General features: G+C 43.3%; 4 protein-coding genes across 10 annotated transcripts in view; 1 reads left to right on the top strand and 3 right to left on the bottom strand.

Moving 5' to 3' along the window:
• Window positions 1–2,293, bottom strand: part of LOC110530761 (type I phosphatidylinositol 4,5-bisphosphate 4-phosphatase-A) — a 28,606-nt gene extending 26,313 nt beyond the window's left edge. For 2 of the 5 annotated variants that reach the window (XM_021614019.2, XM_021614020.2), the window contains exons 1-3: window positions 2,083–2,289; window positions 796–989; window positions 427–533 (exon numbers count right to left, since the gene is read on the bottom strand). In XM_021614019.2, coding sequence (XP_021469694.1) covers window positions 427–533; window positions 796–989; window positions 2,083–2,200 — 419 coding nt within the window. In that variant the 5' untranslated portion in view covers window positions 2,201–2,289. Of the gene's footprint in view, window positions 1–426; window positions 534–795; window positions 990–2,082 lie in introns of all 5 variants that reach the window. The other 3 variants (XM_036986483.1, XM_036986481.1, XM_036986482.1) reach the window with 3 other exon arrangements.
• Window positions 2,294–2,470: 177 nt separating this feature from the next.
• dnaaf6 (dynein axonemal assembly factor 6) lies at window positions 2,471–5,577 on the bottom strand. 2 transcript variants are annotated; one of them, XM_021614031.2, is made up of 6 exons: window positions 5,147–5,577; window positions 4,851–4,920; window positions 4,328–4,424; window positions 4,102–4,198; window positions 3,741–3,826; window positions 2,471–2,971 (listed from the first exon to the last, which is right to left on the bottom strand). In XM_021614031.2, the coding sequence occupies exons 1-6, from the start codon at window positions 5,231–5,233 to the stop codon at window positions 2,839–2,841; spliced, it is 570 nt and encodes a 189-aa protein (XP_021469706.1). In that variant the 5' UTR covers window positions 5,234–5,577; the 3' UTR covers window positions 2,471–2,838. The 2 variants fall into 2 exon arrangements, with proteins under 2 accessions (XP_021469706.1, XP_021469705.2); XM_021614030.2 differs by lacking the exon at window positions 5,147–5,577 and having other exon boundaries at window positions 4,851–5,140.
• Window positions 5,578–6,275: 698 nt separating this feature from the next.
• On the bottom strand, window positions 6,276–17,828 carry LOC110530757 (G protein-activated inward rectifier potassium channel 3). Of its 2 annotated transcripts, none has more exons than XM_036986479.1 (8): window positions 17,302–17,828; window positions 14,530–14,919; window positions 13,644–13,854; window positions 12,296–12,497; window positions 11,725–11,917; window positions 8,601–8,798; window positions 8,117–8,247; window positions 6,276–7,810 (listed from the first exon to the last, which is right to left on the bottom strand). In XM_036986479.1, the coding sequence occupies exons 2-8, from the start codon at window positions 14,816–14,818 to the stop codon at window positions 7,535–7,537; spliced, it is 1,500 nt and encodes a 499-aa protein (XP_036842374.1). In that variant the 5' UTR covers window positions 14,819–14,919; window positions 17,302–17,828; the 3' UTR covers window positions 6,276–7,534. The 2 variants fall into 2 exon arrangements, with proteins under 2 accessions (XP_036842374.1, XP_036842375.1); XM_036986480.1 differs by having other exon boundaries at window positions 17,388–17,824.
• A 432-nt stretch (window positions 17,829–18,260) lies between these two features.
• On the top strand, window positions 18,261–20,769 carry LOC110530762 (eukaryotic translation initiation factor 3 subunit F). The gene is made up of 8 exons (XM_021614021.2): window positions 18,261–18,442; window positions 18,795–18,865; window positions 18,986–19,065; window positions 19,252–19,389; window positions 19,628–19,719; window positions 19,860–19,996; window positions 20,225–20,338; window positions 20,591–20,769. Exons 1-8 carry the CDS (start codon window positions 18,331–18,333, stop codon window positions 20,666–20,668), a joined length of 822 nt encoding a protein of 273 aa, XP_021469696.1. The 5' UTR covers window positions 18,261–18,330; the 3' UTR covers window positions 20,669–20,769.
• Window positions 20,770–23,749: the final 2,980 nt, after the last annotated feature.

Here is a 23,749-nt window from a genome sequence, read left to right as displayed (position 1 = left end):
TTCTGACATTTCACATTCTTAAAATAAAGTGGTGATTCCAACTGACCTAAAACATGCTATTTTTTAACTAGGATTAAATGTCAGGAATTGTGAAAAACTGAGTTTAAATGTATTTGGCTAAGGTCTATGTAAACTTCTGACTTCAACTGTATGCATATTATTTATATATAAAAATATATTTTTTTAAAGCTGCGTGGATCATTATTTGGACAGTAGATAGATATATATATAGATATAGATATATATATTTTTAAAGCAGCGTGGATCATCATTATTTGGACAGTAGATTAATGAGCCAAATCGGTTTAAGGTCCAATATGATTATTTGTGGATCTGTTTGAACGGTTTACACATTCAGATCGAAATTGTTCATTAATATCATCACCCCTTTTTGTTTTCTAAATAGATAAAAATGTGCCCCCCTACCAGTAGGGGCGGGGACAGGCGATCCTCTGAGAGGTGACTTTGCAGATGAGTAGACAGTTACAGGGACAGCGTACATACTTCTTCCCTGCTGGTGCATTCTTGATGGGCTACAGAGGGAGACAGAGACACACAAGAGGAGGAATGGGACGAGGAGGAGGAATAGGACGAGAGAGGAAGGAAGAGGGGGAACAAGCCAAACAAGAAGAAGTCATTATCAGAGTACCATTTTGGAACGCAACCTAAATGAACACACGGGTAGATGTAGGGTATGCAGAGGGCTCTGGTCAGAAGTAGTGCACTACACATTGAACATTTGAGACGCAACCTAAATAAACATGCAGGTAAGTAAACACTAAACAGGTTAGCCACCGTAGCTTCGTTGCAGACCCCACACTTGACCACATGCTGGTGGAGCTTCCCTTCCACACTGATGAGGCTCTGACACACCCTACAGCTGATGACTGGCGCGCTGCCACTCTCTGGGGAGGTGAGGGGGGAGTACGGAGGAGGGTCCTCCCCCAGGAGCACTGAGGGCTGGGTGGTGCTGGGGAAGGGAGGGAAGCCTGAAATACAGAGAGAGGGAGGCACATTTAAAATGTTGGTCATTTTAGCTGACACTCTTATGCATAGCAACTTATCAGTCAGTGCATTCAAATAACTAAGGCCTTAACAAAAATGTTCACATAGTGGCAGAGTAGTGCACTGCCGCTGAAACAAGAAAGGATTTACACACAGAATTTGACTCTGGAGTTCCAACTGAAAATGAGCTACATAAAAGGACTGCAGGGACTTCTCTCTCTATGTGTATGGAACTCAACATAACTGTAGTACAATTGACAGAAATCAGCAGTTACCACTATACAAATAACTTCAAATAAACAAGTGTGTAAATAAATACATTAAAAGGCATATTGTGAACAAACACCTGTTTTACCCACCCAACTCATACCACTGTTCTAATATGTAGTTCAGTACAGTAGCCCCTCCCAATTACTGTCTCCATTGGTCGTCGTCTTATATTGCAGTAATTATGAGCTTCCCTAGTGGCCCAGAGCGGTGTCAATCAAATCAGGTGTTTTGGTTACATACAGAGATTTGCAAACTAGCTAGCCAGACATCACTGGCAGTATATCTTCAAATAACTGTAGAAATATTACACTACTAGCTATAATTTTATAATAGGCCATCAACATATCTCAGAATTACCAACAATATTATAATACGTGGATCACCTGGTATCTTGAATACTATACTGAGCAATTAGCTAGTTGGGCTACTTAGTTAGCCAGCTAGCCATCTTTGGGTAGACAAAGTTATAGTTAGTTCCATACATAAAACGCAAAACATCATGGGTGTTTCTGTTTAGTACATTCTTGCAACTATGAGGACTAGCCGACAAATGCAGAAAATGCCAAAACGTTACAAAAATATAGCCAATTAGCTAGCCAGGTGACTAGCTAGTTATTCAGTTTGATGGGCGTAGCAGCCAGCTAACCGCTAGTTAGCTAGCTAACAGGCATGCTTGCATCAACAGCTGGCTAGCAACCACGTCCATGTAGATAGATACCAGGAAAGCAACCTTTCGTGCTCTTGATTATCTGCAAATCATAGGGACCGAAGCTTTGGCTAGGTAGGAGAACATCCATGGATACTCACTTTGTGGTTTATTTGGTAAACCATAGGGAGCCGAGCCCGGTGACACTCCGCCGTTACCGCCGACAAGAGCACCATCTCCAAGATCTGCTAGTAACGGGGACCTCTCACCGTCCGCCATACCGAGCAAAGGCGTGGGAGGAACAGAACCGTGCAGCGCAATGATATGGAGCGGTTATATTGTTTTGTCCAGGATTTTGTCTGAAACGTATGCGTCACATGATCACACGTTCGCTGCTGCGGCTGTCAGACCATGCACACTTCCCCATAATTGGTCAACACAGCCCACAACTGCCTATGATAACACAGCATATTGCATAGTAACAAACAAGAATGGTAACGCTAAAATATAGCAGAGGGTGTTGGTGAATATAGCACAAAGAGGAAAATAAACCAGACATATGTATTTATTGAAACGCGGCCAATATATTCAATGGAACAGAAGAAAAATAATATTCAATGAACAGATTAAATGGTCAGACTTTATAATTAAAACCATGGAACTCTTCAAACAAACAAATCATCTATATTGCGAGAAATTGACAATACCCATCTCTTCTGCTTCATGACAGAAGACATAGGCTCTGCTCTCACCTGTGCACGGGTCAGGTAAGTAGGAACTGAAGGAACCCCTAGATAGATAGGAACTTCAGGACTTCAGGAAGCCATAACCACATGCACGTGTCCTCCAAGATTTGCTTAATTTCCTCTCGAGTTCAGTTTGTTCCTCAATTATTTTTCCTTTCTCCTAACTTTCTCTCATCGTTGCAGGTTGATTTGGTCCATGAGGCGGTTCATTGGTAGAGTGACCTCCAGCTCCTGTCTTTCACTGTAGAACTGGGCTTTTCCATCCTGACTGTGGACTGGGTGAGGAAGGTGTAGGCCAAGTTTACTGTGTGGAGAGAGAAGAAAGGATTTAAAGCTAGAATCCTTAATTGCTACATCCATTTTTGGACTTATGAATTAATTATATAAAACCATTGATTCTTGAAGAATATAACTTATAAATGCCTTATTTTACTGTTATTTTACTACTGCATTCTGATTATTTGTTATTTTTTACTTATCTATTTACTTAACACTTATTTTTCTTAAAACAGCGTTGTTGGCTAAGGGCTTGTAAGTAAGCATTTCACTGTAAGGTCTACTACACCTATTGTATTCGGCATGTGACCATTTTTGGGGGATTTGATCTTAGTTAAACTGTCATACACCATCAGAACCTAATATGTAAACAATGTAAATGTAAACAAACCCTATATAGCCTCAAAACATGGTTTAAACTATAAGTCCTTGCATCCATAGCCCTGTCTTATTAATTTGAGAGTTCTTACATTTTTTTCCAGCTTTGTTATGGTTTCAATTAAGGATTCTAGCTTTAATGAGTAAAATAGATATGAGAGAAAGAAAGAGCGAGAGACAGAAGTACATTGTGAGTGTGTGTGTGTGTGTGTGTGTGTGTGAGAGCGAGAGATGACAACATGTGCTTTAGATAGATATAAATATAGAGATAAAGCATTCTTTATGAAGAAAGAAGGAGCAAGATATGAGGTCAATAAATAGTAGCAAATAGTTTTCTGGCTGTGTATAGAAAGTCTGGAACTCTTAACAGAAGGATGACAGGCAGGCAACATTCTAAAGAATTTTCTAAAGAATCTTACAAGTTTGGCGTTCGCAGATCAAGGAATTTATCCTTCACATCCAAGACTACATCTGTTGCTTTGGTGTCTGGCAGTTTGATTTTCACCTGAGAAGATAAAGTTGATATTATTATTATATTATTGTTCTGTACTATAAATTTCAGATGGGTGTAATAGACTCCAAAAAACTTGCCCTCAACCCAGATGGAGAACATTCTATTAATCTATTCAAGCCAAGTAATAGATGCAAGAAGATGTAACATTGCATTACAGAGCACAACACTGTAGCTAAATGGTTACCAATAGCATAGAATTACATACAGGATCCTATAGAATTATGTATAGAATCCTATAGAATGAATTATAGGATCTCTATGGTTACCAGCATGCTGTCACAGCACATGGAAGAGGGATCCTTTCGGCTCATCCCAAGAAACACGTCCTCTGTCCCAACATTCTGCTTCAGCAATATGTCATACCTGAACACACACACGTTCCCCAGCCAACAACAATGACGAAGAAATCAGATGTGAGGGATGGGAGTACCAATTGCCTTGTCTGGAATGTTGTTTTCTTTTTCATGGTGTTAGACTGCAAACCTGACTTACTCAGGCTTTGGCCGGGTGTCTGTGAGGTCATCAAACTGCGACCCCTCTGTCACCTCCTCCTCACTCCAGATGGCTTTACTGTCCTTCTTGGTGTAGGCTGTTGTAACCATAGAATTTGTAATTTCATAGGATCTCTATGGTTCTAACTACATTTAAAAAATATATATTTAACCTTTATTTAACTAGGCAAGTCAGTTAAGAACAAATTCTTATTTTCAATGAAGGTCTATCCCGGCCAAACCCTGACCCGGATGACGCTGGGCCAATTGTGCGCCACCGTATGGGACTCCCAATCACGGCCGGTTGTGATACAGCCTGGAATCGAACCCGGGTCTGTACCAGGGTCAAACCAGGGTCTGTAGCACTGAGGTGCATTGCCTTAGACCACTGCACCACTCGAGAGCCCAAAACATACACAGCTTGTTACTGTTGTAACTACATACACAGCTTGTTACTGTTTACATCCCAAATGGCACCCTATTTCACTACTTTGTTTGGTACAGGCCATCTGATAAAAACAGACCTGATTTGTTGGCAGCAGGTGAAGGGAGACCAATATCTCCAGGTCCCATTACGGCTGAGGATGTCATATTCTGTTCAGAAAATATTTCGACGAATAAATCACTTTCAAAGACTGACATAGAAAGCAAGTGCAAAGTAGCTGTTGTCACATATCTAACGTTAACTAGCTGCATGATCATCGGTTTTTGCTAGCATGCTAACTGGACAAGTTATTACATTTTGTTTGCCAAAACCAATTTTATTAGCTAGGTTGTTTACACAATTTATCTCAATGATTAATCGTTAGCAATGCCTTACTCTACAATTGTATTCATCATCCTCGTCCCGGGTGGATAAGAGGGCAGAGAGCGCTTGTAGATTCTGGGCTGATGACAACCCCTCCATTGACACTGTGAAAGAATATTCACTTGTTCGAGCAAAGGCTTCCTTCCCAAAGTCAGCTAACGTTAGCAAGTTACAACAAACAATATTTGCTGGATACGTCAATCTCGCGTTAAACCTAATGGCTAATCTCTGTGTACCTAAAATAGGCGAATTAAGATTATCTAAACAAAATCAAATCAAAGCGATAGGATATATATTCATGTCCCACAAGGAGAACGTCAAATATGTTTTTTAACTAAACCTATCTGTGGGAATGTGTCCGGCAACTGTTTCCAGGGAGATGGTCGCTTAGCTTTTTTCGATGCCATGGAAACCGCGACTACGTCATCTTGTGGGAGTGACGAGAGCCACACAGGTTTAAATAGAACCACAGAACTTTCCAGACTGGCACTTCATGTACTCCGATCTGAAAATCAATATAGGAAAAAACTCCAGCCAGCTAATCAGAAGGCGAGGTTAAACGTATTTATTATTTTCAGATTTACAGGAGTGCCTAAGGGTTTGGGGGAATTCAGCACATCTCTCTTTGATTATCTGGTCCTCAGCATTCATTGAACCTTTATTCCTTTCTGGGTCCCTGCCCTCTCCCTGCTTTTTGTCGCGTTCACGTATTAGTCAGAACTAGTACAATTGGACAATTCAGACCTGTTAACTCCTTGTACCTACGTGACCAGGCCATTCAACCAAGTCAGACATTCCCCAGTTTCCTAATTCAGACTTGCAATTGAATGCGGCATTAGACCCCTGTTACCTAGGAGACAGAGGGAGGGGACCCATGACTGCCATGCAACAGGCCTGAGCACTTTAGTGCCACAATGTGAACAAAATAGTCTCTTCTCACAGATTCTGTGCCGAATGAGTGACCTGGCAAACTTCTGTTCTGTCAAGTATTGCCAGTGCCCAGAATGTCTCAACCAACAACAACAACAACAACAAAAACATTTAGACAAATGGACAGATTTTCAGTGAAACAGTGAATACTCCCAAGGATAAATAGTGCAGATGACCACACTGATAAAAGTGAGAGCAAAGAGGAAGAAAGTTGGTGTGGAATATAGTTTATTAATTTTGATACATAATAATTCAGATTTTTTATATATATTAAAAACATCAAGTAAAAAGGCTCCTATGTACACAGCAGCAGAAGCATGAGGTTGGGGTGAGCAGAGAGGAACACAGTTGTGCTTAAATCCTAAGAGGCTATAGAAAGAAAATATTTCATTGTGCTACTTACTTTCTACGTGAAAGCACACAGAAACATTCCCAAGAGAGAAAATACTTTGCTTTGTTAGATTAATACTTCCACTAGTCTCCAGTTGGGACATGGTCAGTGATAAGCTACAGTACATATGATGTAACCCTTTAAAATGGTTAACACAGTAATGATTCTACATCTAAATTAATCACAAGATGGTGGTTGTTTTAATGTAATCATAATGTACACTTCTATATAATCTTTTAAAACAATCCTTGTTTTTTTTTAGAGATAGATTGAGATACGATTACAATCGATTCCTTGATATGCTCTATACATGCTAAAGTGAAAAACCATACATGTTCTCTTCTATCACACTATCCATAATACATAATTCCTTTTATACATTGACTCCCCAATTCAGCCAACACATGTCATGCTTCTCTTTCTATGTCTCTGAACGTTCCAGAACATTCCAAAACACAGTTTTCTTTCTATGTCTCTGAACGTTCCAGAACATTCCAAAACACAGTTCTCTTTCTATGTCTCTGAACGTTCCAGAACATTCCAAAACACAGTTCTCTTTCTGTCTCTGAACGTTCCAGAACATTCCAAAACACTGTTGTCTTTCTATGTCTCTGAACGTTCTCACCTGGCTGAACAACATCCTCTTTCCTGACAAAGAATTGTCAATACTTAATTCTTAAAAATAAAATTTAAAAATTTTTATTAATTCATATAATGTATGTTGTTGACAGAGGATATTGGAGCTATAACAATATCATATAATTATAGTGAAGCACAGACATTCATGGTAATAATAAAATATCACCAGAGAAATGAAAGACAAAATTGAATTGATATAATTTGTCATGTCCAAGTCAATGTTATCCAACACAGCAAAGAAGGAGCAAAATGGACCATTTAAACCACCCAACTCTCCCTTGGGGAAAAATGTTCTATGGCTGTATGTTATACATTAGCTAAAAGTAAATTTTACAGTACTGCAATTGTGGTTCATCCTGTCATGACATTTATAGTACTGTGGACCAGGGCTCTGCTCAAAATAAGTGCACTGCATAGGGGATAGGGTGCCCCAATCTACTTTAGGCCTCGGATTCTGACTGGTCAGTGGTGACACTTCCATTCAACTCCCCTGGTCCGGATTGTTCTTCTATTCCAGTGATCTCACCAACAATAAATGAAACGGGGCCAACGACCCCTCCTTTCCCATTGTCTAGCTGCTTCCCTGATTGGTTGGTCAGAGAAGATCCCTCCCATTTCTCTTCGTCCAGTTTACTGGAGATCGACCAATAGAGATGAGCCTCCAATCGGGCCGCAGCTAATGAGAGTTCGTGCGCTGAGCAGGAGGGAGTGTCCACCTGCGGTATGAGTGGCGGTTACTGTATCGGACAACTTGGAAAATAACTTTCAGAATCAGGGTAAAATCATTTTGGTGACATGACAAGAGTAAGTGAGGAGACATGCCAGACTGACCAATGGTTAAGCTGTGTTGTTCTGTACTAGTGGCAGTGATCACATGGTACATGATTAAAAGCAGCGGGCCGTCATTGTCCATTCATTTCCACATGTTGAATCGCCATCCAGCAGGTTATAGCTAACACAGCAACCCTGCTACTTTTAGCCTTTCCCCTTTCTGGAGTGTTTGTGTGTGTGTGTGTTCTTACCTCAAAGGTTTGATGGAAGGCGCCATAGTCAATGTCAAAGAAGCCTTCGGCCAGTGACATCATCGGACTAAACCTGTGACCCCACTGGACCTCGTCTGCCAGGTAAGAGCTTCGCGCCTGGCACGTCATACCTGGGGGTACCAACACATACGCACACACACTTTGTAAGAACACATTAACCTACCCTGGCAGCGCCCCTTCAGCTGCTATGATGACTAAGCAAATGTTTTCTCAGTGGGCAGGAAAGCCACTCCCCCTTCCGAGGCATGGTGCACCCATAGAGATCCTATAATTGGCACCCTACTCTGGTCACACCACGTTTTACCAGAGCCTTATGGGAACCTGAAGTAACTGTAAACAGAATGTTTCCTTGATTCACTGAAAATGAAAAGTAAATAGTAGAGTCGGTTGCCTGTCTTTCATAGTGTGCAGTTTTAAAAACGTTTAGAATAAGTTGCAATTAAGGACTCAACCGTAGACTAACCAGTGGCCTCCACCATTCCCTCCAGGATGACGACCATCTCAAAGTCGTCCTTCTCCAGCTGGCCCTGAGACATGTCCCAGAAGGGCGAGCGGCAGTCGATCTCGTGGGAGATGACCAGTGGGGACACCAGAAACAGGCGGTCGTCCCCCGTCTCAAAACCCACACTGATGTCTGTCTGGTCCAGAGGGATAAACTCACCTGGAGAGGGGGAGAGAGATGGAGAAGGGGAGAAAGGGGGACGAGAGAGAGTAGTGAGTTATTAAACCTTGAGGGACAGTTTCCTGGATACAGATAGTCCTGAGGGACGTCCCAATCCACTTTACATGTGACCTCTTTCCTCTTCCTTCCTCCACTCCCCCTGCTCGGGAAAGGCTCCCTTGGGGAAACGTCATACATAGTCACCGAGTGTTCACTCCAAGTGAAGGGAGGAAGAGAAGATGATCATTTGGACTGGAATGCAGCCCTGGACAAAAAAAATACTAAATCAATCATCAAATCTATAAAGCCCTTTTTACATCAGCAGTTGTCACAAAGTGCTTTACAGATCTCCAGCCGAAAACCCGAGAGAGCTTTACAGATCCCCAGCCGAAAACCCCAGAGAGCTTTACAGATCCCCAGCCTAAAACCCCAGAGAGCTTTACAGATCCCCAGCCGAAAACCCCAGAGAGCTTTACAGATCCTTAGCCTAAAACCCCAGAGAGCTTTACAGATCCCCAGCCTAAAACCCCAGAGAGATTTACAGATCCCCAGCCGAAAACCCCAGAGAGCTTTACAGATCCTTAGCCTAAAACCCCAGAGAGCTTTACAGATCCCCAGCCTAAAACCCCAGAGAGCTTTACAGATCCCCAGCCGAAAACCCCAGAGAGCTTTACAGATCCCCAGCCGAAAACCCCAGAGACCAAGCGATGCAGATGCAGAAGCACAGTAGGAAAAAATAAGAACCAGGCTCTGAGGGTGGCCAGTCCTCTTCTGGGTGTACTGGGTAGAGATTTAAGAGTACCTGTAGCTATTAGGGCCAGATTGGTTTTCAATACTCAATGCATCACACAGTTGTGTCAAGTTGGCTGGATGTCCTTAGGGTGGTGGACCATTCTTGATGCACACAGGAAACCGGAGCGTGAAAAACCCAGGAGTTGCCATTCTTGACACAAACTGGGGCGCCTGGCACCTACTACCATACTTTGAACAAAAGCACTTAAATATTTTGTCTTGCCCCCATTCACCCTCTGAATGGCACACATATACAATCCATGTCTCAATTGTCTCAAGGCTTAATAAATCCTCCTTCAACCCGTCTCCTCCCCTCCTCTGATTGAAGTGGACAGCCCTTTTCTAAAATTGATACAATGATTTATTTTCCTTCATCAATCTACACACAATACCCCATTATGACAAAGTGAAAACAGGTTTTTAGAAATGTTTGCTAATTTATTACATTTAAAAACAGAAAATAACTGTTTTACAAACTGTAAATATTCATACCCTTTGTTATGGTAAATGTAATTGATTGGAAATTATTTGGAAAGGCACACACCTGTCTACAGTATATAAGGTCCCACAGTTGACAATGCATGTGAGAGCAAAAACCAAGCCATGAGATCGAAAGAGTGTGGCCTCCATCATTCTTAAATGGAAGAAGTTTGGAACCACGACCAAACTGAGCAATCAGGGGAGAAGAGCCTTGGTCAAGGAGATGACCAAGAACTCGATGGTCACTCTGACAGAGGTCCAGAGTTCCTCTGTTGAGATGGGAGAACCTTCCAGAAGGACAACCATCTCTGCAGGACTCCACCAATCAGGCCATTATGGTAGAGCGGCCAGACGGAAGCAATCAGTAAAAAGGCACATGACAGCCCACTTAAGTTTACCAGAAAAGGCACCTAAAGGACTCTCAGACCAAGATTCTCTGGTTTGGTAAAACCAAGACTTAACTCCTTGGCCTGAATGCTAAGCATCACGTCTGGAGGAAACCTGGCACCATCCCTACGGGGTGGCAGCACCACGTCCGGAGGAAACCTGGCACCATCCCTACGGTGAAGCATGGTGGTGGCAGCACCACGTCTGGAGGAAACCTGGCACCATCTCTACGGTGAAGCATGGTGGTGGCAGCACCACGTCTGGAGGAAACCTGGCACCATCCCTACAGTGAAGCATGGTGGTGGCAGCAGTTAAATAAAGGTTAGATAAATAAAATTAAAATGCTGTGGGGATGTTTTTTCAGCGGCAGGGACTGGGAGACTAGGCAGGATCGAGGCAAAGATGAATGGAGCAAAGTACAGAGAGATCCTTGATGAAAACCTGGTCCAGAGCGCTCAGAACATCAGACTGGGGCGAAGGTTCACTTTCCAACAGGACAAGAATCCTAAGCACACAGCCAAGACAACGCAGGAGTGGCTTCGGGACAAGTCTCTGTATGTCCTTGAGTGGCCCAGCCAGAGCCTGGACTTGAACCCGATCGAACATCTCTGGAGAGACCTGAAAACTGCTGTGCAGCAACGCTCCCCATCCAACCTGACAGAGCTTGAGAGGATCTGCAGAGAAGAATGGGAGTAACTCCCCAAATACAGGTGTGCCAAGCTTGTAGCGTCATACCCAAGAAGACTCAAGGCTGTAATCGACGCCAAAGGGGATTCAACAAAAGTACTTAGTAGAAGGGTCCGAAAACATGTAAATGTGATATTTCTGTTATTTTATTTTTAATACATTGCAAAATGTTCTACAATCTAGTTTTTGCTTTGTCATTATGGGGTATTGTGTGTAGATTAATGGTAGAAAAAAAACAATGTAATCCATTTTAGAATAAGGCTGTAACGTAACAAAATGTTGAACAAGTGAATGGGTCTGAATACTTTCCGAATGCACTGTAGCTTTCACCTGGAGTCACCTGGTCAGTCTCTGTCATGGAAAGAGCCTAAATATTTTCTACACAGTATATCACTTCCATACTAGAAAATAACATGTGGAGTGTTCTTGTTTGCATCTCAAATGGCACTATTCCCCATGTAGTGCACTACTCCTAACTGGGGCCCATAGAGCTCTGGTCAAAAGTAGTGCACTATATAGGTAATAGGGTGCCATTTGGGATGCAGACCTGCTATGGGGGTTGATTGTATACTAGCCTCACCTTCCTGAGTCTGTTTAGACTTTATGAGTTTGGCCCTCATGTTGGCTCCAACAATGTGCGAGCTGCGCAGGTCCCCCACCCGGAACATCAGACACAGTCTGTCGTCTCTCAGAGAGATCACTGCATTCTTAGAAAACACCAGGGTCTCCGCGCGCTTATTGGGCTGAGAGATCTTCACAAACATACAGCCCACCTGAGGAGAAGAAGATCACTTCGTTATTCAAACAAAGGTCCAAATGAATGGGACTTCTGCTTCATCCCAACAGCTCCAAAAGGCATAGACGGAGAAAAGGTCCTTTTAAGGGGCAGCTTTTTGATATGATTACAAGTTCTGCAAACTATTTGTACGATGGAGAGAAACAGATGTGATTGTATTAGTGTCAGAATATGCCCTTAGGGTACAGTAAAAAAAATACAGTAGGGACTGTATGGGCCTGCATCTCAAGTGGCACCCTATTCCCTATATAGTGCACTACTTTTAACCAGAGTCTTTGACCAGAACACTATGGGCCCTGGTCAAAATGAGTTCACTACGTAGGGAGCCATTAGGGGTGCAGCCAATGAGTCTCACCATGAAGGCGTTGACCATAGATCCTAGTATGGCCTGGAGCAGGAGCAGCATGGTGCCCACTGGACACTGGTCAGTGATGACACGGTGGCCGTAACCAATGGTGGTCTCTGTCTCGATGGAGAAGAGGAAGGCAGAGATGAAGCCGTTCACGTTGTTGACGCACGGTGTCCATGTCTCATCCTCCAGATGATCTAGATCCCCTCTGGGAGGGGAGAAACAAAAATAATTATTATGTTGTTTTTGTAAATTGTGTACATGCAGGGCTCCATTGTAAAAGAGATCTTGGTCTCAATGGGACTCAATGCTAAAATAAAGGTGAAATAAATAAAAATAGGGGGAGGGGGAGAAGAGAGCAGTGGAAAGAGAGAAAGTATGGGAGGGAGAGAGAGAGAGAAGAGGAAGAGAGGAGTGGAAAGAGAGAAAGTATGGGAGGGAGAGAGAGAGAGGAGAGGAAGAGAGGACTGGAAAGAGAGAAAGTATGGGAGGGAGAGAGAGAGAGGAGAGGAAGAGAGGACTGGAAAGAGAGAAAGTATGGGAGGGAGAGAGAGAGGAGAGGAAGAGAGAGAGAGGAGTGGAAAGAGAGAAAGTATGGGAGGGAGAGAGAGAGAGAGGAGAGGAAGAGAGAGAGAGGAGTGGAAAGAGAAAGTATGAGGGAGAGAGGGCGAGAGAGGAGAGGAGAGGAAAGAGAGAAAGTATGGGAGGGAGAGAGAGAGAGAGGAGAGGAGTGGAAAGAGAGAAAGTATGGGAGGGAGAGAGAGCGAGAGGAGAGGAAGAGAGGAGAGGAAGAGAGGAGTGGAAAGAGAGAAAGTATGGGAGGGAGAGAGAGAGAGAGGAGAGGAGTGGAAAGAGAAAGTATGGGAGGGAGAGAGAGCGAGAGAGAGAGGAAGAGGAGTGGAAAGAGAGAAAGTATGGGAGGGAGAGAGAGAGAGGAGAGGAGTGGAAAGAGAAAGTATGGGAGGGAGAGAGAGCGAGAGAGAGAGGAGAGGAAGAGAGGAGTGGAAAAGAGAGAAAGTATGGGAGGGAGAGAGAGCGAGAGAGAGAGGAGAGGAAAAGAGGAGTGGAAAAGAGAGAAAGTATGGGAGGGAGAGAGAGCGAGAGAGAGAGGAGAGGAAGAGAGAGAGAGGAGCAAACAAAAATATAGGTTGTGAAAAACTATCCATTTACTAATATACTTGCTCTACAGAGAAGAAATTGCATCATGTAGAGTGACTCTCTCTGACAGTGATACCATGGATGCATCTGAAATGGCATCCCATTCCCTATATAGTGCACTATAGGAGAATAGGGTGTCATTTGGGACTATCCCAAGTGTCCCCTGGCCTGCTGTCTGTCTGTTTGTCCCTCTCACCGGAGGTAGGCTATCAGGTACCAAATGGCCCCGAAGAAGAGCCAGGTGATGGCATAGGCCATGACGAAGACGAAGAGAGAGCAGCGCCAGTTGAGGTCCACCAGCGTGGTGAAGATATCTGTCAGATAACGGTACGTCTCCCTCATGTTGCCGTGTGAAACGTTACAGCGACCATTCTTCTCCACATAGCGCTGAGTCTTACGTCTCTTGGCTGCAGGCAGGAAACCAGGCCAGGAAGGGAGGGAGGGGGAGAGAGAGAGAGAGAGAGAGAAAGAGAGAGAGAAAGAGAGAGAGAAAGAGGAGTGAGAAAGAGGAGTGAGACAGGGAAAGACTACAGTGACATATCGGCAGTAGGACTAAGGGAATGAGCAACAGGACGATGGGTTGGGGGGGAGAAACCAGAGGAACAGGCATTTTACACAGGAGGGGAGGAGGGTAGAGGGGGGGGGGGGGGGGTAGAAGTGGAGGAGAGGAGGGGGGTAGAGGTAGAGGAGGGAGAGAGAAGATGCATTCAATAACCACCTATCTGCAGACTGTAGAGAGCCAGAGAGAACACAGTGTATGCGTCCCAAATGGCACCCTAATATATAGGAAATAGGGTGTCATTTGGGATTTAGCCTGTCTGTCAGTGTAAATCATTTAAAGCCAAACACAAAACCTTACATTGGTCACAGAACACTGTCAGACGGTCGCTTAGTAACCTCTCGTTCTAGATAGATTCACTCTCGTGGCGCCAACAATGTCTCAGGTCAGAAAAGAAGAACAGTCCTGGGAGAGAAAGTGTGCATTCCAAATGGCCCCTTATTCACTACATAGTGCCCTACTTTTGACCAGAGCCTTATGAGATGCAAATAGGGTGCCAATTTTGGACAGCACTACTACTCACCCCAGCCAAATCTACCCCTCTCCTTCTCCACCACCCGAGGCAGCTTCTTAACGTACTCCTCGGATGCTGCATTGGCCTGCCTCTCTGCCAACTTGGACTTCCATGATCTGTTAACGCCAGGCTGGGCGGTATCCGTGGTAACCACATGGCCCAGATCCTCAGACACATCAAACACTCCGGTGGAGGCCGTCACCTCGCTAGCCTCTTCCACTGGTCCCTTCCCTTTCTCCACCACAGGCAGAGAGAGGGACTCTGGCCGCGAGGGGAAGGAAGAGTCTTCAAGCGCCATCAGGAATGATGGTGTGTGTTACTGAGTTTTTGATATCTCCCCTACGGCAGACTCTGTCCAGTGGTTATTGGCGGATTAATCCGGTTCTTTACGTTGAGGTCCTAGGATACAAAACAAGAAGGGAGAAATTGATCCAAATTATTATTGTGAGATCATAGAAGTGTGGGGTATTTAGAGGGCTCTGCATGCTGTGAATATGTTCTACAGGGAGTGTTGAAGGGCTAGTGTTGAGCATAACTTATGCCCTTCACTATACTGAATAACACTATGTTTTCATCCCAAATGGCAACCTATTCCCTTTATAGTATGCTACTTTTGAACAGAGCCCTATGGACAAAATAAGTGCACTATAGGAATTAGGGTGGCATTTTGGTAAGTAGTCTTCTGTCCCTCAAGAAATGGACCTGACTCAATACCCATCTCTCTCTCTGTCCTGACTCAATACCCATCTCTCTCTCTGTCCTGACTCAATACCCATCTCTCCATCTGTCCTGACTCAATACCCATCTCTCCATCTGTCCTGACTCAATACCCACCTCTCTCTCTGTCCTGACTCAATACACACCTCTCTCTCTGTCCTGACTCAATACCCATCTCTCCATCTGTCCTGACTCAATATCCATCTCTCCATCTGTCCTGACTCAATACCCATCTCTCCATCTGTCCTGACTCAATACCCACCTCTCTCTCTGTCCTGACTCAATACCCACCTCTCTCTCTGTCCTGACTCAATACCCATCTCTTCATCTGTCCTGACTCAATACCCATCTCTCCTGACTCAATACCCATCTCTCGATCTGTCCTGACTCAATACCCACCTCTCTCTCTGTCCTGACTCAATACCCACCTCTCACTCTGTCCTGACTCAATTACCCATCTTTCTCTCTGTCCTGACTCAATACCCACCTCTCTCTCTGTCCTGACTCAATACCCACCTCTCACTCTGTCCTGACTCAATACCCACCTCTCACTCTGTCCTGACTCAATACCCACCTCTCACTCTGTCCTGACTCAATACCCACCTATCACTCTGTCCTGACTCAATACCCACCTCTCACTCTGTCCTGACTCAATACCCACCTCTCACTCTGTCCTGACTCAATACCCACCTCTCTATCTGTCCTGACTCAATACCCACCTCTCTCTCTGTCCTGACTCAATACCCACCTCTCTCTCTGTCCTGACTCAATACCCACCTCTCACTCTGTCCTGACTCAATACCCACCTCTCACTCTGTCCTGACTCAATACCCACCTCTCACTCTGTCCTGACTCAATACCCACCTCTCTATCTGTCCTGACTCAATACCCATGTCTCTATCTGTCCTGACTCAATACCCACCTCTCACTCTGTCCTGACTCAATTACCCATCTTTCTCTCTGTCCTGACTCAATACCCACCTCTCTCTCTGTCCTGACTCAATACCCACCTCTCACTCTGTCCTGACTCAATACCCACCTCTCACTCTGTCCTGACTCAATACCCACCTCTCTATCTGTCCTGACTCAATACCCATGTCTCTATCTGTCCTGACTCAATACCCACCTCTCACTCTGTCCTGACTCAATTACCCATCTTTCTCTCTGTCCTGACTCAATACCCACCTCTCTCTCTGTCCTGACTCAATACCCACCTCTCACTCTGTCCTGACTCAATACCCACCTCTCACTCTGTCCTGACTCAATACCCATCTCTCTATCTGTCCTTTACTCAATACCCATCTCTCTATCTGTCCTTGACTCAACTTTCTCTGCACAAACCCTCCTATTACCTTCAGTACAGTCTAATCTATATTAATGGAACAGGTCAGATGTTACAGAGAGGAATGAGTGAAGCCCTGATCTATGTCCCAAATGGCATCATATTTCCTATGTAGTGCACTACTTTTTGATTAGGGGCCCATAGGGCTCTGGTCAAAATTAATGAAGGGACTAGGGTGCCATTTGAGAGTCAGAGCTGAATAATTCTACTGACAAGGACAGATTGGTAATTTCTCCTGTCTGACTGTGGGGGATGGGGAAAGTGAATTTGGTCCGAGAAAGAGTCACATATTGCCGAGACAAAACCATATGCTGGACATACAGCCTTAAGAATAAGGTCATTAGATTGGTCATGCATAGCCTGTGCCTGTCTGTTATGGGAGCACATTAAATGACAGGAAGGAGGCTATTATTTATCAGAAAACGTACAATGTCACTTTTAACGTATTCTGTAATATAAGAACACAAAACAGCTATAAGACAGGTTCCATTCTAATAATGTGCATAATCACCGTGTTAGTATAAAATGGAGCCCCGTTTCCTCCAGTGATATAAAACACTACCTGGATAGAATATTCGGTAACTAAACGCGTGGGGTGATGGAATAGCCTATAGCCTACGGTGTTGACTATTCAACAATGACGCATTAAACATTTCTTAATGTATTCGATTAGAAAATGCACATTTATCAATCATAAAGAAAACAACAGTGATTTATCCTACCTGTAGTGGGGTTTCATCTGGTAATTGCCTTATCCTATTAAAACAATATCCCGTCCCCTTATTTATTTATTTATAAAGGACCTTACAGATGAGTGGATGGTCCAAGAGCGAGCCTCGGAGATCTTCCGCTCAGGTTCGATCATCCGACAATTTTTTTAATGTTTATCATCGGCTCTGCTGATGAGGAGGGTGTTCGACGCAGCATCAGTTCAGTCCTCTACTCTCTCAACAGGAAACAAAGGCAACCCCAACCAAACGACTCTGCTTTTTAGATGTCTGTAATCCTCAATAAACAGCGTGCTCACAAATAGCATATTCTTATATTTTCCAAGTTTGTCTTCAAAGAGTTTAAAATGGTGGCAGTTCGTCCGTTGGGTATAGACAGTGAAGCCAGCAGCGATCCGCTTCAGATAAAATTGTATGAATTACCGGCAGCTGCGCAGGTGTTAGAACATGGGAGCGACAGTCGAGGAGGATGCTGTCATCACCATCATTCATAAACCATCACCCAGATTCATGATCACGACAACCATTAGATATTTAAACCATTGTGCTGTTTTGTCAACTGTTTTACACTGATGGTAAAGTCTTGACATTTTAGATGCCGATGATGTGAGGAGGCATTTACAACCCGAGGTTGCTATAGAGATCATTTTATGATCCAGTTGACATATTCTTCAATAGGCTTGCAGAAGGTCGCAATGTTATTCGGTCTGTGGAGGATGACGTTTTGAAAATAAATGAATTCATATCCATGTGAAACAACCAGTTTCTGAACAGCCAAATAGCTTAACAGCATTTCAATTATAGTATTTAATACTGTTTTCCAGAAAAGAAAAATGGTATTCTGATGCATTCAATGGTTAATCACATCTAGTCTATTATGTTTTATGATAAGGGTTTAATTTTTGTATTATTAGGTCGCCTCTGTGTGCAATACCCCTTCCAATGCAGCAGGTGACGCACCTTGTCTGTATTTGTCACACGCCGATAAAGCGACCGGAAGCGTAAAATTGTTCCTTTTTCAAGATGTCGGTGTATGGCCCCGTGGTGAAAATTCACCCTGTCGTTCTCGCCTCCATCGGCGATTCTTACGAACGGAGAAATGAGGGAGCGAGTCGTGTGATCGGAACCTTGCTTGGTAATTTAACTATAAACTTACTTTAGCTCTAATGAAAATTGATTAGACGCGCAGGGAGGCGAACAGGCTGTCTCCGCTAGCTAGCTACGGCTAACTTAGCTTGCATCACTTTGCTGATGCATTGCCAGGCTCTCACATCCTCTTGATCCAAAAATATACCAAAGCTCCTCTGATTATAAAGATTTGACCAAGTATTAAACGTTTTTAGCTTGCCTAGGTTACTGTGGAATGTTTACGTTGTTGAAACTTTGCTTGTTAGCGAGTAACAGGTTCCATGGAATAGTTACATTTGTCCCCGTATCATCGGCACAAAACGAGTTTCGCAACTTAATGCATTCCTTGTCTTCCTCAGGTACCATTGACAAGCACTCTGTGGAGGTCACCAACTGTTTCTCCGTCCCCCACAATGAGTCTGAAGATGAGGTGATGAGAAGTGTCACTGATACAACTATATACTATCTAGCTATTGCTGTAGTGTAGAAATTAGGAAAGCTTGCACATGTAGTCCTAGAAGTGAAACTGGTGTCTTTGTGATGGTGACAGGTTGCTGTGGACATGGAGTTTGCCAAGAACATGTACGATCTTCATAAGAGGGTGTCACCCAGCGAGGTCATTGTTGGATGGTGAGTAGGCTTATATTCTTCCCTAGTCCCATTAGAAAAAAGCTTTTGTCCCACGCTGGTACTAACAATTATTGACAACTTATTCAATTAACTAGAAAAATTAAATAAAAAGTACATTTGTTCAAAATAAATCTGTTTGCCTGTGTCAGAACACTGCTCTAAAGTCAACCCATTCTCCTTCAACAGGTATGCCACAGGCTTTGAGATCACTGAGCACTCTGTGTTGATCCATGAGTACTACAGCCGAGAGGCCACGAACCCCATTCACCTCACCATGGACACCGCCCTGCAGAGTGGCAAGATGAACATCCGTGCCTACGTCAGGTCTGTGACTTCCCTCACTTTAACCAGTCTCTCTTCTTCTGTCTCAGTACTTTAGTTGGTCCACTGAAAAGCTATTGTTGACTCCATCCCAAGCAGAGTTGCTTCAACTCCCTGTGACTTCCTGATCTCATCTTTCAGTTGTTATGTTTGCATTTGCTGTTTCGTTACTTTGGAATTCCTTATGATAGTTTAAATAAATTCATATAATTTTTCCCCATTGCTTCGGTTGCCATGACAGTGCCCAGATGGGTGTGCCGGGAAAGACTGTCGGTGTGATGTTCACTCCCCTGAGTGTGAAATACAAGTATTACGACACAGAGAGGATAGGAGGTCAGAACCTTAGTTCTTCTTTCCTTGTTTTCTGTCCCATTTGTTCCTGGTTTGGATACGGTTTTATTTGTCGAGTCATGTCTTCTTGTTGGGGTGTGGAAATCCATAATAAAATCGATAAAATAATTTGTATATTCTAGTTGACCTTCTCCAGAGGACGAGAGATGCTCCTAACACCACCAATGGGCTGACCTCTGACCTCTGCCAGGTGGGCGGGGCAGCAGGCCGCGTTCAGGACATGCTGGCCACGGTACTGACCTACATTGAGGATGTGTTGGTGAGTAGCCTACACACACAGAGCCTATATTATGGCTGCAGCCCATATGACATTACATTTGACATTATCATATTACATATTTATCATATTACATTACGGAGACCTTCGTTATGTCAACCTTGTTACCGTATGCAACTCATCGGAAAATAGTTGACTTTAGTTGAGTTACGACTTAATTTGTGTTTATGCGTCTCTGTGGCCATAACCTTCTTTCTGTATGTTTGTCAGTCTGGTAAGCAGATGGCAGATAACAGTGTTGGACGGTACCTGATGGATCTGGTCAACAAGGTTCCTAAGATCACAGCAGAGGACTTTGAGACCATGCTCAACTCCAACATCAACGTACGTAATTATGCCTCTTGGATTTGGGCCTGTATTTATCGAGTGCTGCTTTAGGATCAGTTTTGCCTTTCTTTTTTTTTACATCACAATTACATGGTTGGGAATCTGATCCTAGATCAGCATTCCTACTCTGAGACGCTTGATACATACGGCTCCTCATCTGTGGAATTGATTCAGTTGAACAGCCATAATAAATGTATGTCCCTTGCACTCATGACATTTGTGTGAATGTATACCGTTTCTCTTTCACAGGACCTGTTGATGGTGACCTATCTATCTAATCTGACTCAAGCACAGATCGCCCTGAATGAGAAGATTGTGGTACTCTGAACATTGAGGGATCAGGATTGTTTAGTTCTTAATAAAGAGTGATGGATAAAAATTGTTGGTATAGCTCAAATTAATAAAGGTGATATACAGTACAGTGTGTAATTTCAATGTTTGCTTGCTACAACTGAAGGGATGTTTTCTAGCTAAAATAATTTATTTGCAGATTCCACAATGTGTTCCTGAATGGGACAATGCATGCCTAGTAACATCATTTATATTTCTGGAAAAGCAGTATGAATATAAATTAAAGCTCAGAGTTTGCTTGTGTGAGTACTCTCCCGCTGTTGTTGGTTCCAGAAGTAATAGAAACGGGCCTCGTATTTAGGGCCCTGTGTTTTCTGCAATCATGGGACCTAACAATGTTTTATCCTGCATTTTAATCCTCATTCAGAAATGAGAATTGGACCAAGACTATGCAAAACACAGGGCCCGACTCATACAGTATGATGACAATGCAGATTAGTTAACCGTCCCTTGGATAAAATCCCTATTTGGTCCACAGGGTGGCACTAAAGAGCTCAGGTCTTGCCTGGCACAGTGAGGGGTCTCCATGGCAACAGGGGTCATAGAGGTTAGGGACTGGGAAGATCAAAGGTCAAATGAATTCTGAGGACCATAGGGTCAAAGAGAGGTTGTGTATAACCCAAGACTCATATCGACCCTGATCAAATGTAGGGAATATGGTGCCATTTGACAGCATACTCTACATCTAATAGTCATCTTTCGTATCCTCTTTCTGGGCGGAGTCAACAGTTACAGTTGAAGTCGGAAGTTTACATACACCTTAGCCAAGTACATTTAAACTCAATTTTTCACCATTCCTGACATTTAATCCTAGTAAAAATGCCCTGTCTTAGGTCAGTTAGGATCACCACTTTATTTTAAGAATGTGAAATGTCAGAATAATAGTAGAGAGAATTATTTATTTCAGCTTTTATTTCTTTCATCACATTCCCAGTGGGTCAGAGGTTTACATATACTCAATTAGTATTTGGTAGCATTGCATTTAAATTGTTTAACTTGGGTCAAATGTTTTGGGTAGCCCCCACACAAGAATTTTCCCTCCTCATAATGCCATCTATTTTGTGAAGTGCACCAGTCCCTCCTGCAGCAAAGCACCCCCATAACATGACATAACATGATGCTGCCACCACTGTGCTTCATGGTTGGGATGATGTTTTTCGGCTTGCAAGCCTCCCCCTTTTTCCTCCAAACATAACGATGGTCATTATGGCCAAACAGTTCTAGTTTTGTTTCATCAGACCAGAGGACATTTCTCCAAAAAGTACGATCTTTGTCCCCATGTGCAGTTGCAAACCGTTTGGAGCAGTGGCTTCTTCCTTGCTGAGCGGCCTTTCAGGTTATGTCGATATAGGACTCGTTTTACTGTGTATATAGATACTTTTGTACCTGTTTCCTCCAGCATCTTCACAAGGTCCTTTGCTGTTGTTCTGGGATTGATTTGCACTTTTCGCACCAAAGTACGTTCATCTCTAGGAGACAGAACGCGTCTCCTTTCTGAGTGGTTTGACGGCTGCGTGGTCCCATGGTGTTTATACTTGCGTACTATTGTTTGTACAGGTGAACATGGTATCTTCAGGCGTTTGGAAATTGCTCCCAAGGATGAACCAGACTTGTGGAGGTCTACAATTTTTTTTATGAGGTCTTGGCTGATTTCTTTTGATTTTCCCATGATGTCAAGCAAAGAGGCACTGAGTTTGAAGGTTCAAATAATGTAAATTAGCCTATCAGAAGCATCTAAAGCCGTAAAATACTTTCTGGAATTTCCCAAACTGTTTAAAAGGCACAGTCAACTTAGTGTATGTAAACTTCTGACCCACTGGAATTGTGATACAGTGAAATATAATGCGAAATAATCTGTAAACAATTGTTGGAAAAAGTACTTGTGTCATGCACAAAGTAGATGTACTAACCGACTTGCCAAAACTATAGTTTGTTAACAAGCAATTTGTGGAGTGGTTGAAAAACAGGTTTTAATGACTACAACCTAAGTGTATGTAAACTTCCAACTTCAACTGTATGTACACCATATTTATCAACAGACCCTCCTTTCCGGTTTAATGTGGCTCAGTTGGTAGAGCATGGGATTTGTTGTGGGTTCAATTCCAACACTCGCCCTGGATAAGAGCGTCTACTAAATGATCTAAAATATAAATACGATTTATTCCTACGACTGAGACACTTAAATGAAACCTAATCCATGCATCCATTCATTTCTTTGAAACTTGATTTTTAAAAAAGTTGAATGAAATACACAAAGTTCTCCCTTTCCCCCCTGTTGTTATCTTAAATAGAGCTACAGTATTGAGGGGTGACAAGAGTACATGGACAAAGCGTTGACGTTCTCATCCGATGAGTGGGATTAAGGTAGCTGTGTTGCAAAGAGACTCCTCCAATTCTAACATACTGCCCAACAAACTAGTTCGAGACTAATAGTATATTGCATGCAAAACCCGCTATTACAGCATTATGATCTGAGGTACTGTGTCCAAAACAGCAGCCTATGCACCGCTGCTTTCCAGAGCCCTATGTACTATAGGGAATAGGGTGCCATTTGGGACGTATGTATCCTTCGAGAGAGAGAGAGAAGCTGGGAGGGGATAGAGGATCAGGGTAGTCAGCAGCAGTAGACTGGTGTAGCCGTAGTTAGTTATGGTCAGTAAGTAACAAATGCAAAACAACAACAAAATAAGTTCTGCATGTGTCCATGGAAACTGCCTTGTCCATTTGTGGAGCCCTGAAAGGGTACTGGTCTAACACAAGAACACAATGGCCATGTGTCTTCACACAGCTTTAAACTCCTCATTAGTTTGGTCCTAGTGAACATATCTGTGGCCCAAATGGTACCCTATTCTCTATACAGTGCACTACTTTAGACAAGAGCCCTGTGGGTTGTGTTAATGAGCCTCGAGCATGTAAAGCCTCCTTTTAGAGAACAGTTCCATAGTTCTAAAGTCTTACCTACAGTAGCTCTGGGTCTTTGCAATACGTGTGATGATCTACAATAAGCATCCATTCACTGCACTGCATTTAGTCTTGCCGCTCTTTAGGTTATGCCAC

This window comes from Oncorhynchus mykiss, chromosome 8, assembly GCF_013265735.2.
Source record: "Oncorhynchus mykiss isolate Arlee chromosome 8, USDA_OmykA_1.1, whole genome shotgun sequence".
NCBI lineage: Eukaryota > Metazoa > Chordata > Actinopteri > Salmoniformes > Salmonidae > Oncorhynchus > Oncorhynchus mykiss.
Note: the sequence above shows the minus strand (reverse complement) of the source record. Positions and strands in the feature narration are given on the sequence as shown.